This window comes from Alosa sapidissima, chromosome 14 (genome assembly GCF_018492685.1).
Source record: "Alosa sapidissima isolate fAloSap1 chromosome 14, fAloSap1.pri, whole genome shotgun sequence".
In the NCBI taxonomy this organism is placed as follows: domain Eukaryota; kingdom Metazoa; phylum Chordata; class Actinopteri; order Clupeiformes; family Clupeidae; genus Alosa; species Alosa sapidissima.
This window is the reverse complement of record NC_055970.1, coordinates 18,834,833-18,847,866: the sequence shown is the minus strand read 5'-3', so window position 1 is coordinate 18,847,866 and position 13,034 is coordinate 18,834,833. Positions and strand designations below refer to the sequence as shown.

The 13,034-nt window shown below is 46.1% G+C and overlaps 1 protein-coding gene across 1 annotated transcript in view; it reads left to right on the top strand.

The window, feature by feature from the left end:
* Window positions 1-9,677, top strand: part of pcsk6 (proprotein convertase subtilisin/kexin type 6) — a 34,844-nt gene extending 25,167 nt beyond the window's left edge. Inside the window, 10 exon segments of the mRNA XM_042061595.1 lie at window positions 1,143-1,279; window positions 1,848-2,030; window positions 2,491-2,593; window positions 2,858-2,957; window positions 2,959-3,055; window positions 3,681-3,768; window positions 4,686-4,789; window positions 5,554-5,683; window positions 7,837-7,949; window positions 9,040-9,677. Of these exon segments, the coding sequence (XP_041917529.1) occupies window positions 1,143-1,279; window positions 1,848-2,030; window positions 2,491-2,593; window positions 2,858-2,957; window positions 2,959-3,055; window positions 3,681-3,768; window positions 4,686-4,789; window positions 5,554-5,683; window positions 7,837-7,949; window positions 9,040-9,137 (1,153 nt within the window). The 3' untranslated portion in view covers window positions 9,138-9,677.
* The last annotated feature ends 3,357 nt before the right edge of the window (window positions 9,678-13,034 follow it).

The following is a 13,034-nucleotide window of genomic DNA, read 5'->3' as shown; positions in this document are numbered from 1 at the left end:
TGGTAGCGTTAAAGTCACTTACCCATGATGCCGCAGAGTGATGGTCAAGGTTTACCACTTTATTTTCTCCCAGTGTGCCTGGGATGGTCCAGAGGTGACTGCAGAGAGAAGGAGACGTGGTGGGGCACACAGATTGTGTATACTCTGATACATACACAAGGAGTCATTGGGAGGGTCCAGAGCTCATTTTGTGCTCGGGCAGCAAGCCAAATCTGCGATGTTGGCCGTGGCGTTGATTATCTTTCCTGACAGCAGGGGAGAGAAGTTTTTCTCTAATCTAACTGAAAGGAGTTCAAAGGACAGCCTCACACCGGTGGAACACAAAAGAGCTGCGGAGCTCATCTACATTCACCCAGCATGGGGTGGAAGAATAGATGAACATGAAGCTTTGGAAGTCCAAGCCAGTTCATCAGTTACACAGGTAGTGAGAGTAAAAAAAGTGTGTGTGTGGGTGGGTGGGTGGGAGGGGGAGGAGAAGAATTAGCCGAATGCCCCTGAACAATCAAACACAAATGCCATCAATGCAAATGCCGCTTTCAGACACCGGGCACTACCTGCATTTGTTTCGATTTCGGATATTTATCATGTTGAGGCTTGTCCTTTTTAATTTGCTCTCCGCCCAGGCCTGTTTGGCGTTGACGCAGACAGATGCAAGACTTTGTTAGAGTTGACTTTGTGAGCAGGAAGGTAATTTTGCCGAGGCACTCCAATATCTGCGTTTATTTCTTTTTTCCTACCTTTTGTGCTTACACAGAACATAGCTGAGGATTGCGGAATACAAATGACGGCCACTGTTTTCAAAAATGAAGATTGCAATCTGAAAGATTATTAACCTGAGACTCCAATGAGGATCCAATTTCCCTACATTCTCCCTTACAATTCTGAAGTAGAGAAATATAATGCCATTAAACTTTTTTTTCCTCACTTCTTTTCGAGACTACAAAGCTGGCTCATTTCTTCAGAGTACTGAATTAAAAATTTAGTTACTGGCACAGTGCAGGGGGGTTTGACACAAGCTGGAAACCATCCCGGTACATTAAATTAAGCTTCTCGAAAGCATTCCTCTCTCTTATGCAAAGTCTCTCCTCATTTTTCTGTCCCTTTCTCTACCCTCTCCACTCTCGACGTCCTGCCGTTCCCAGGCTGTTCGACAACTCCAACGAGGGCTTCAGGAACTGGGAGTTCATGACGGTGCACTGCTGGGGGGAGCGAGCCGAGGGCCAGTGGACCCTGGAGATCTCCGACTCGCCCTCGCAGCTCCGCAGCCCCGAGGTCATGGGTGAGCACTAATCATCCTCCTCTCTCCCCTCTGTGTGTGTGCGGTGCTTGCCTTGCGCTCGGCCTCGAGGTCAGTGGAGAGACAAAGTTGTCCTCATAATTAGCTACGGTGTTGTTTTACCCAAGAGGCCGTGAGGAGAGAGGAAATTCTGATGTGTATGGAAGCATTGAATTCCCATTTGTCTTCTGACTTCATTATTGGAAGTGTAGCCTTATTGCTCTGTGTTGTGCTGTCCCCTCAGTACATACAATCATCATCACGTATTGGAAATGTAGTCATTTATGACCTATTCTCACTGCTCCGGGTTGGCAAGCAAATTGTCGATGAAATGAGTTCTAAAAGCGCCCTTTCAGAGTCAGAGAATTTCAGCACCCTGTCAGAGAATTTCAGCACTCGTTTATTAAATGCACTTAAACAAAAACATTTTATTGGCTGCCCTTCCTCCTATTAATACACCCGTCACTTACACAACACACAAAACCAGGGCTGCCAGGACAAAGAAAGTCTGCTCACCTGAAAAAACTCAGCAAGTCATTTCATCTGACAAGCCGACCATTTTGTTGACCAGGTAAACTGAAAGAATGGACCCTGATCCTGTACGGCACTGCGGAAAACCCGTACCACTCTCACGGCTCCCACCATTCCCGCTCTCGAATGCTGGAAATTCAGAGCCCCGGCCAAGAGCTGCCGAGCCCCGCGCCGTCACAGGTGACCCCAGAACAGGAAGAGGAGGAGGAGGAGGAGTACAATGGTACGATTCATCCCACCTGCCCCGGCTGTGGCTTTCATCATGCTGGCTCAGAGCTACTGTTGGCCGTCCAAGAGCCTCATCCATTCTCTCTCTCTTTCCTCCTCTCCTCTCTCTCTCCTCTCTCCTTCCTCTCACTCTCTTCTTCCCACCGCTCCTCTTCTCTCTCCCTCCTTTCCTTTCTCTCTCTCTCCTCTCCTCACCTCTTCTCTCTCTCCTCTTCTCTCTCCCTCCTCCTCTTTCCTTCCTCTCCTCACCTCTGTCTCCTCTCATCAACTCTCCTCTTCTCTCCTCCTCTCCTCTCCTTTCCTTTCCTCATCTCTCTCTCCTCACCTCTCCTCTTCTCTCTCCTCTCTTCTCCTCTACCTTTCCTCTACCTCTCCTCTCCTCTTCTCTCACCTTCCTCTCCTCACCTCTCTCTCCTCTCCTCTTCTCTCTCCTCTCATCTCCTCTCCTCCCGCAGGCTCCTGCCACAGTGAATGTGGAGATCAGGGTTGTGATGGGCCAGACGCGGATCACTGTCTGAACTGCATCCACTTCAGCCTGGGCAACCTCAAGACAGGAAGGTAAAGTAGAGACTCCTGCTCCATCTGTTTTCACTTCATATATGTCATCCAGACAGCAGTCGACTCCCCTTACTCCTCTATGCTCCATCGACTCTCTTCCTGTTCAAATCCCCCCACATTTCATCAGAAACTGTGTCCAATGACCGAGATGAAGGCCGTATTTGTGTTTGATGTGAGTGAATAAATTTGTAGTGTTTTAAAAATCTACCATCATCCACCGCCTCCAAAGACAGCTCATGTGTTTGTCCCCTCGGCGTGCCGTAGGACCTGTGTGAGCCACTGTCCGCTGGGTTTCTTCGAGGACAGCGGCGCTCGGAGGTGCCGGCGCTGCCACCGCGCCTGCGAAACGTGCACGGGCCGCGCACCCCGTCGAGTGCCTCTCCTGCCGCAGAGGCCTCTTCCTCTACGCCCACGACAACACCTGCGTGGACTCATGCCCCGCAGGCTTCTATGCCGATGACGGTGAGTACAGAAACACACAGGCGCAAAGGCACGAAGGCTAACACCCATCCTGAAAGAACACATTCTCATGCTGTGTTGCATCAGCTGCAGCTATAGACTCCCCCCCCCCCCCCCCCCTCACGGATTGTTTGCTCATGTTTTTGTTTACAGGCATTGTGTATTCATCAGCCAGACAGACAACAGTAAACGCCAGCATTTTAAATTCCTACCATCTGTAGCAAATGTAACGGGCCAGAGAGGCATAATGTCCCCTCCTCAGACACATCTGGTAACCGCTTATTTAGTGCAGGAATTTTGCATATGAATGTGCGAAATGATAAGAGCAGGGGAGAAGACTATTTTGCAAAAGTTTCTCAGACAGATGTTTGGCCAAGAGCAGCAGTAGATCTTTTTAGATCGGTCTTTTCACTGCTCATTATTCACAGACGCTGCTGAAATCCATATGTAAACCTTTAACCAGTGTCTCTCCTCCAATCCAATATTCTTGGCTTTTCTTCTCTCTCTCTCTCTCTCTCGCTTTCTCTCTCTCTCTCTTTCTCTCTCTCTCTCTCTCTCTCTCTCTCTCTTTCTCTCTTTCTCTCTCTCTCTCTCTCGCTCTCTCTCTCTTTCTCTCTGTTTGATATAGTCCAGAGGCAGTGTCTGAGGTGCCATGAAAACTGCATGAAATGCCTGCGCGATGCTGATAGGTGCACAGCCTGCACCGAAGGCTTCAGGTAAACAGAACAGGTGATCATTAGTCTGCCGTGTTGATTCAGACTCTGCGACAGGCATGCTAAGCACGAGTGTGAGCGAGCGGGATGGGGGATGGGGGGGGGGGGGGGGGGGGGGGGTTTGGGAGATAATCTGACAGCCTGTCACCGAGTTGGCGAAGCCAGACCATGGCTTCACAGTCATACCTGCCGCTGAGTTGATCTGACTTTGAAGGGAGGCGGGCATTTTCCCACAAAGGTAAAAGTCTGGGGAAGCATTTTTACAAGATAAGGTATCTAAAGCAGGAATGCACACGAGGACGCCAGACGTTTAATGTGTGAAAGTGTAAATAAAGGAATGAATCGCGTCCTGTTTTTGCCTGCGGTACCCTTCTCTTGTCATTGCTTTTACCTCAACACACTACGGAGAGCCACTGAATTCGACCCATCTAGTTATAGGGCAGAAGGAACTCCATTGTGAATGGCTTCCCTCCCCTGTATCTCCAGTTGGAGCAAGAGTGAGGCAGCAAAGCTGTGGTCAGAATGCTCTGGTCAGAACTCACATCTGGTGATCTTTATGCATGGTTTTGTATGCTTTTCTCTCCCTGTCTGGCAGTCTCTCAAACCTGAAAGCTGTTTGTCGTTATCTGTTCTTAGAAAACACACAGAGGGTCCATTTGGTTTTAACGTTTCTAGACTTCTAAATGCCTTTTTAAATCATTAAGAGTGGGGACAGGTCAAGCTGACAGTACTCAGCAGTTTTGTTGTTGTGTTTTTAGATCAAGTGTACAAAGTATTTGCTGATTTTAGGTTTTTGTTTTTACAAGTCACTCTAGTTGAGTGGTTGAGTGAGTATTGCTTCACTTTGTCAGCGTTGCGCAGAGTAGACCTCTGCCTGTCGAAGTTTGTTTATGTCATGGCATGTTTGTCTTTCTCCTTAGCTTGGCAGGGATGACCTGCGTTCCAGAGTGTGCCAACGGAACATTCTTTCACCTGGAGGAAATGAAATGCAGTCCCTGCCACCTCTCCTGTTCCACCTGCACCGGTCAGTGTTGCCCAGGGCTTCCCGGAGGACCTTGCTCTCCCATGTGTATCTCATTGTGCATAACAGAGACAGCAGCAGTCTGTCTAGCAATCTTGTCTGTCTGGTAGACTTCCTGAGTCATGGCGACCATGTGGCTGCCACTACAAAAACTGTGTCAGAGGTCCCGGACAGAGCATCTGAAAAACCCACCGGTCAATACTCCATCTGACAATCGCTAGGTCCTAGTTGGACCTGGTTCTTTATGCCTGTATGAGATACGCTTTTCAGCTGTGTGTTTTCATACTCCCTCTCAGAGCAGTGTTTGTCATGGATGACGGTGTCTTTAGTCAGCCGTAGTGTAATAAACCTGCCGAAGGCTGCTCCCCCCCCCCCCCCCCCCCCCCCCCCCCCCCCCTTGTAAACTCATCAAATCTAATCTTTTTTTTTTTTTTTGCCAAATGCAGCAGGTTGCTATTTGTTGCCAGTGCATTTGTGTCAAAGCTGAGCGGATTCTATTGAATGGGATAGGTCAACAAATTAAAGGCCAATCCTTGGCTTGGCATATTGTGCATGCATGGAGAGCGGCGAAACCTCCAGAGATGGATGCAGCGCGCTGCACTGCTTAATTTGTCCATCTATTCAGCTGCCTCTGCAACTGCAATAGCAGTACAGACAGGAGGGTGTGTGTGTGTGTGGGGGGGGGGGGGGGGGGGCGTTGCTGGAGGCTGAGGGGACAGAACTGTCACAGGGGCGGGGGTGGTACTGAGTCTTTTTTATGCTCACAGGGCCAGGGAAAGAAGAATGCATCCGGTGCGCCACAGATTTCCTACAGCAGGACTGGATGTGTGTCCCAGAATGCAGTCCTGGCTACTACGAGCCTGAGGCCGGAGGTTTCCATCACAAGATGTGCCGCAAGTAAGTCGCAATACCCATCAAGCCTGTGGACTTGCTGAAAGATTGTATTCTGTGTCTGAACTCAATGCAGTGGCATGTGAAAGTCTTTCTATCAGTAGTATGAAAGAAAAAAAAACTTCTGTATTCAAACATGGTATTTGAGGGTAAAACTCAATTTTACCGACACCATGAAAAGGGTCATGTCCTTGTAATGGATTTGATTGAGCAGATGCTTGCAATACAAAAGTCATGCAATCTAAAGGCCAATGCCCACACGTGTCAATTGATGGCAAAGTTTATAACTCCATTACTTTTAACAGAGCAAAGCCCATTGGCAGTGTCTGACGCACGTCGACGCCAAAGTTTTGAAAATCTTTTGAGCGTCAAATCCATAGATTTGAATGTCGCCGCTAGTGGGCTTTGGCCTTTACACCATGCATACCTGAGAGACAAATGCATTATATGTACAGTATATTATACTTCAGTGGACAAATAGTGTTGTTGGAGATGACAGTCTCTCTACATTTGGTCTCTGTAGGGGATGAGAGAACTGAAGTAATAGCAAACAGCTCAGCTACAGCGGGGTGATGCTGTTAAGAATATATACAAGTTGCGAGACCATTTGAGGTCTGTGCCTCCCACAGTGATTGGATCATCAAGGGTTTTTTTCACTGATCTACTGGAGTAGCAGACACTCTTATCAAATAACCAGGCTACCAGGCCAAGAACTATTCCCTCAGTTGTAATGGAGAAAATGGGAAATTAAGTGTCTGCTCATAACCAGGTATCTTGTTCAATGCGTCTCGATATTCAAATGTCATCGTGTGGCCCTATTCTCTCAAGATGATGTATACATTGTCTATTTTTTTGTTTGTTTGTTTGTCATGTTTATTTGTTTGTTCGGTTTGGTTTTCCCTCTTTCTTTCATTTCCATAATTGTCTATAAATCAGTCCCCTGGGGCAATAAGAGAGCACCAACAGAAGTGACAGTGGTATAAATCTCTCACCTGCGCCAACACCCAAAAATTGATGGTCCCATCAGAGCACTTCAGATCACAGTAATGGCTGAGAATAAGGCCAGCACAACACAGGCGGCTGACACATGCTCTTTTTTCTAAATCAAACCCTTGCTTTATGAGAGCCGTCAGAAGCAAATAGAAGCTTTTAAAGAAGGTCATGCTCTGCGATTGCACACCAGCCGGTGGTGCCTCTCTCCAGGAAATTAATGTGCCCCCCCCCCCCCCCCCCCCCCGGGTCACTCAGCAGAGCACAATAATAAAAGACGACGACTATAAACTATCTGTTCGAGCAGTAACCCAGCGATCTCGACATAGACAAACAGTCCCTTAATGCAGCATACCACATGATGACAGAGGGACGAACTCTGCATGAGAATTTACAGAGATTAAAAAAATGGTTAACCCAATAAAAAATGATGTGCCAAAGCCAACAGTTTGTTTTTGAGATAAACATCCCAAAGGCCCACCCGTGCTCTTTTTCTAAGAATGGGAAGAACACACAGAGCACTGTTCATCAGCAGAAGACAATCATCTATTGTTGTTGTTGTTGTAGCTGTTCTTCTGTTTCTTTTAATCACACAATGTGTTTTATTCAGCACTTTAGACTATATAATGCTTTCAAAGCGGTTTGATCTGCTGTGGGGACAGCTTTTGAGAGTTATATTTAAAAAGTCACAGAGAATGCATAATAGGCTGTACAAAGAGAGCACTCGGCATCATGCTAGGCATCACCCTCATCTTTGACTGTCCTGAAAAATGAATTTTAACAGAGGTGCTCTGGGAATACTTTAATCACACTGAATCTCCTTTTCCCTTGCTTTCCCATCCCCACTGATGGAGAATGATATCTCTCCACATGCTGGGATGTGTCACCTTGCTGAATGACCCCAATGCTCCTCACCACTCCCTCCTCAGATGGGCATCCCTGATAAATATTAATGGCATGATGCTCCGGTGTTTGTTTGAGTCAGTTCACCACCACAGGGAGAAATAAAAAAAAGGAAAAAAGAGTTCCACTCTGCAACGTCATTTTTTTTTTCCAATTCTCATCCCCAGGGAGCCTGGCTTGTGTGACATCCAAAGGTTTTTTTTTTCTGCCACAGTTCCAATCCCGCCACCCGTCTCACTCATACCTGCTACCTGTTGTTTGTCCAGGTGTGAAGAGAATTGCTTGAGTTGCGAGGGCCCAGGGCTGACGTGCACCAAGTGCAAAGACGGCTACAACCTCATCAGCAGGACCTGCATCGTCAACGCCACCTGTAGCAATGGTGAGTGCAGGAGTGTGTGTGTGTGTGTGTGTGTGTGTGGAGAGGTGTTGGATGTGAGGCATGGCTGAACAGGAGCAAGCTCAGCAGCTTGGGAAATAAAAGGCTCTGAGCGCGTTGCGGCCGAGCAGATTGCGGGGCGGCTGTAACAATGTCACGGCAGTGATTCACGTCACGCTTAATATTCCTCAAGCTTGGCGAAGGAAACCGTCGCAGCTGGGGGAGTCTTAATTGGCATCGGGGAGTTTTTTTGGGGCTCCGAGGTGCCTGGTGGGGGTAATATGGTGTCAACGTGTTTAAGTGAGTGGCGGGGCGGAAGGAGTGTGTGTTAAAAACCCTGCTCCCTAGTCTCCCGTTATCCCCTGTGACTAAATGGAGGTCTGTTAATTACGCTTCTAAGTGCATGTCAGATGGAGACAAAAGCCAGTCGAAAAGGAGTTGCTCTCAGCTCTTTTCGGCATTTGTCCCTCTGTGTGAAGCCTCTGAGGTTTCGATCCACCCGACCTCGCAAAAGTTAGTTGCACAACTCCTCTCGTCTCCTCTCTTTAGCCGGAGCCTCTCGAGGCGCTCGGGTTTCCGCGGGCGCTTGTCACCGGGCCCACCAGAGGGAGGGAGAGGCGATGTGAGCTGCGTTTGAAAGAGCCGCATGCCGCAGCTGTGGTGTGCCAGCGGGGAGGCCAGATTGGCAGGCCAACAACAATGTTGCTATGAGTAAACAGAGCTCTGGGCAGTGCACCCTTGCATGGGCAGGGGTGCGTCACGTTACATAACACCACAGCCCACAGACCTAGCTACCAGGACACTGCCCAGCTGGGCCTCTAGAGATGGCCACTTCTATTCCACCAGATGAGAGAGAGAGAGAGAAGCCTGGGCTGGGCAGCGCTGGGCTGGACTGGACGGGACGGGCAAGAGGTCACACAGAGGTCAAGGGGTAGGCGCTGGGCTGGGGCAGGAGAGTGGGAAAGAGTGTGCATTTTGTTGGGGGAACAGGGAGCAGCTGGAGGAAAGGGGTGGGATGACATGAAGCACCAAATGGATCTGAGGGAGATGCCTGCACTGACTGCCTGATTTCGTTTGTCTCTGCCCCATGTAGCGGACGAACTGTTCTGTGAGATGGTCAAGTCCAACCGCCTGTGTGAGAAGAAGCTCTTCCGCCAGTTCTGCTGCAGGACCTGTCTGATGACGGGTTGAGTAAGTGAGAGAAAGTGAAAGGGTGCCTGGAGAAAATGGAAAGTCAGCCTACCCAACTCGCAAAACATGTGATTCGATGTACATTTTAGTTAGTTAATGTCTGTGATTTTATTGAAAATAATCATCATTTTAATTAATCCCTTCAAGGGGCATATATATATTTTTAAATCTGTTTTATAAACTTCATACAGTATGCAACATGTACAAATTGTTTATTTTCTAATTAAAGGCTGCATCACTAAGATCTCAAAAGTCTGTACAACTGTAAATTGAAGTAAATATCTATGAACCACTGTCATCAGAATTTCATTTTCAACAATTTGCAAATTTAAAGTGAGGACTTGAACAAGGATTTTGAATAAAAACCATGTGAAATGTTATGCTATAAAAAGATTTTGCATTTTTAGATGAACATATTAGTAGATGAAGTGTTCTAAGTAAGCTGTGTAACGCAGTTGTAAATTTTAGAAAATGTTTTTGATGTCACAACTGTGTTTCAAGATGTTATGATGGCAAAATAAATCTGAAAGAGGTTGGAAACCGTCTCGCATTCAATATACCCTTGAATTCAAATCTTGTGGTATTTTAGTAATCTTATGTACAATTAACTTTTTATTGTCTGCAACATCCTCACTGTAACCTGCAGTGGCAGCCTTTCATATGTTTGTGTGTGTGTGTGCGTGTGCGTGTGCGTGTGCATACACGGCATGTGTGTGTGAGTATGGGTCTCCTACTCCATGAAGAAAATCAGTGACCTTTTGTCCTGATCACATATTCTCCATGGTAAATACGCATCATTTGGCTCTGATCTCACTGCCATTGCCAAACACTGAGGACTTGAACTTTACTGGAGGTGTTTACATTTCTTATCAGAACACTACTTAGCCAGGGTGACTTGAGTGCATATCAACCGAGCTGCTCTATAGCCAAACGCCTCTTAAAGCTGATGGGTCATTATTTCAGAATGCAAGTATTTAAATGTATAATCTATTTTCATTGATGTGACAAACAGATGGTCTTTCCTTAGTGTTTTTACATATGAGCTCCATTTGAGAGATGGCCACATTGTTGCTGCTTGTACATTCAGTTTTTACAGGAGAGGAGTATTGTCTCTACTGAAGATGAGCTTTCTAAAGCCCATCATATCCAGGGAAATAACAGAAATAAGATCACACAGTTTTTAGGGGAAACGCTGGGGTCCCTAATATGGAGGTCCCCATATTTTGTTGTATTCTTTCTCGTCACATTTAATTGCTGGTGACTATGGACTTCTTGTCAAAGTCTGCCACCCCTTGGATAATAATGTAACTGCATGATGCATGCTTACACTGATTTTTCCAATCCAAGTTAGATAAGTTAACCAAATAGATGCTGTGTTTACTTACCTATTTTAAGAGATATAGCCTGCACCACTTCTAAAATATCATATTCAGTAGCACAGGTGTTATATGCACATTTAACCTGTAAATATTATGTTGCTGAGCAAAGAATCTAGATGACAAGTTGAATGGAAGCTCTCAAAAGATGCATAGATTTACCCCGTGTAGAAAAAGCAACCGGTTGCATCATCACATTATTCCCTGAGAGCCATCTTGTGTTAAAACTACAGGTCCTAATTTTATATAGAATACTGTAAGCCTATTTTTGATTAGGAATTCCTTGGGTATACTCTGGGCTTAAAATTAAATTTAGAGTGTAAAATATAATCTTTTTTTTTTCTTCATGTAAAAATGAGTTTACTCCTAAATGGGGTTTTTTCAGCCACAAAAAAAGATAATTTTGTTATTGTTTGATACTGCTAAAGTTGTCTGGTCTCTCTTTCAAATGTTATCTGTGAGACCAGCAGTGTGAGTGCCTGTAGCAGCCAAAATGATCATTTCGATTTAAAAAGATTGGCCTATTTAATTCCTAAGAGCCATGATATTTATATCAATGGAAAAGCCGTGGTTTTGTTTGGCCATTGTTTGCACCTTCTTTGTAGGCTAATGAATATTAGAGTAGGCTAATTAAATAAGCCATTTCATGTCTTTTTGTTTTAAAGGGACACCAGGCAAGCCTAATGCTTTTTCTCTACGAAACTCCCCCTCACTCGGTCTGAAGCTCTTTTCCTTTTTTTTGCATCTTCCGTCAAGGGTTTTCGCTGCTTCTTCGCCGGCTCTGCCATAATACACACGTTTGCAACAATCGCTAGCGTTTCGTTAGCCTCCCTCTGTGCTGTGGATGCAGGATGGAAACTGAGGGCTAGTCCACACGTACGAAACCGATCTTTTTTTCCTCCGTCTTCCCTGAAACCGCATCAAGAATATTTGCGTCCAAACGGATCCATCTCAACACGACTCAACACGTTACTTTATACCCCAGGCCTATAGGTGGCACTGTTTCTTTATAGAAATTGACCAAAGTTTGTGTGCTTTACGAACAGACAGAATAGGCTATGACAAAATGGCTAGTGCAAGGAAACCAGAATTGTTTGTGTGGACTGATGGTGAACTGTCAACTGTAGTCAACTGTAAAACTAATAAACTTTACTTTACGGTTTGTGAAGGGTGCAGTCCCGTCCTTTATTTGGCTAACGCAGGTAGGCCTACTAATCACCTTTACTTTCTTTGGTTGTAGGATAGTCCGTGATTCACATTAGTTTTGGCTATCACCGCAATTAGGCTACAAGGCTTACCCAAGTTCTAGGGTATTCTGTCGCCACATTTATAATATTGCTATAAAACCTTCGTTAGTAACAGTCAATACGTTTGCCTGCATCAAATCAAATCGCGCATTTGCATTCAGTGTGCTACCAGCTTAACGTGAGTTCTAAGCGTCTTTGTATGCTTATATCTGATTTCACTCGACTGTGAATGCATGTATATATGTTGTAAGACATGTAAAATAAATGAATGACACTGGCACTACGCACAAATTAATGTAGCCTAAACTTACACCGCACTTTCTTAATAACTTAAGTTCTCTCGCGTCACTGACAGTAGCTAGAATGCATTAAAAAACACCGGGGAAAAACAGTGTCATAAGCTATCGGCGCTGCGCAGCACCAGTTGTGATATTTATCTTACGGAGTGTAATCGTAGGTAATGTCATGTATGAAAACTAGTATTGTTAGGCAATACTATAAGTGCAAGTCCAGGGCAGCTGAGGTGTGGCGATGACATCATCGATACGCAAGCAGGATGTGCGGTTTCGCTGTCTAAACGAATTCAAACGGGCTACGGTTTCAGATTTCTCCACTCTGGGACCAGGTTTCAGAAAAGTGCGGTTTTGGGCAGTGCGTTTACAGGATTCGTTTGGACGCTCGGCCAAGACGAAGCAAAACCTCTGCGTTTAACCTAAAAAGCGTCTCCGTGTGGACGGGCCCTGAAACTGCTTCGGTCGCCGGGTACGATACACTGAACTTGCAAGCGGGATATTCTTCCTACAGGCAGTAGGGGCGGGCGAGAGAGTCTTCATTCGCCCTGTAATGAGTCATTTAACCATACACCGACTTACGAAGATGAGTAATTAACACGAAAACGTTGCCTGGTGTCCCTTTAATCCCCAAATGAGCCTAAACTGGAAGATGTATTGTGTTCAGACTCTAATTATACAGTCAATACTTTAGACTTGAAAAATTACAGCCTTAGTTAGCGTATTAGACTTATGGCGGCCTTACATTGTACGATTTTGGCCTGTTTTCACAGGGCACATTAAATTTGGTGGGTATGTAGCCCCACTAGACTTTTACGCAAAAATTTCGTTTCGTCCCCGGGGGCCACCCCCCCCGCCCCCCCTGCTGGGCCCCCGAACCGCAAAAAAAGCAGTTTTTCCTAAATAATTACCTGAACCGTGGCACTGAGGAGGAAGAATCTTTTATGGTATGTTGGTCTCAAGGGCCTACATCAACCTGGCCCA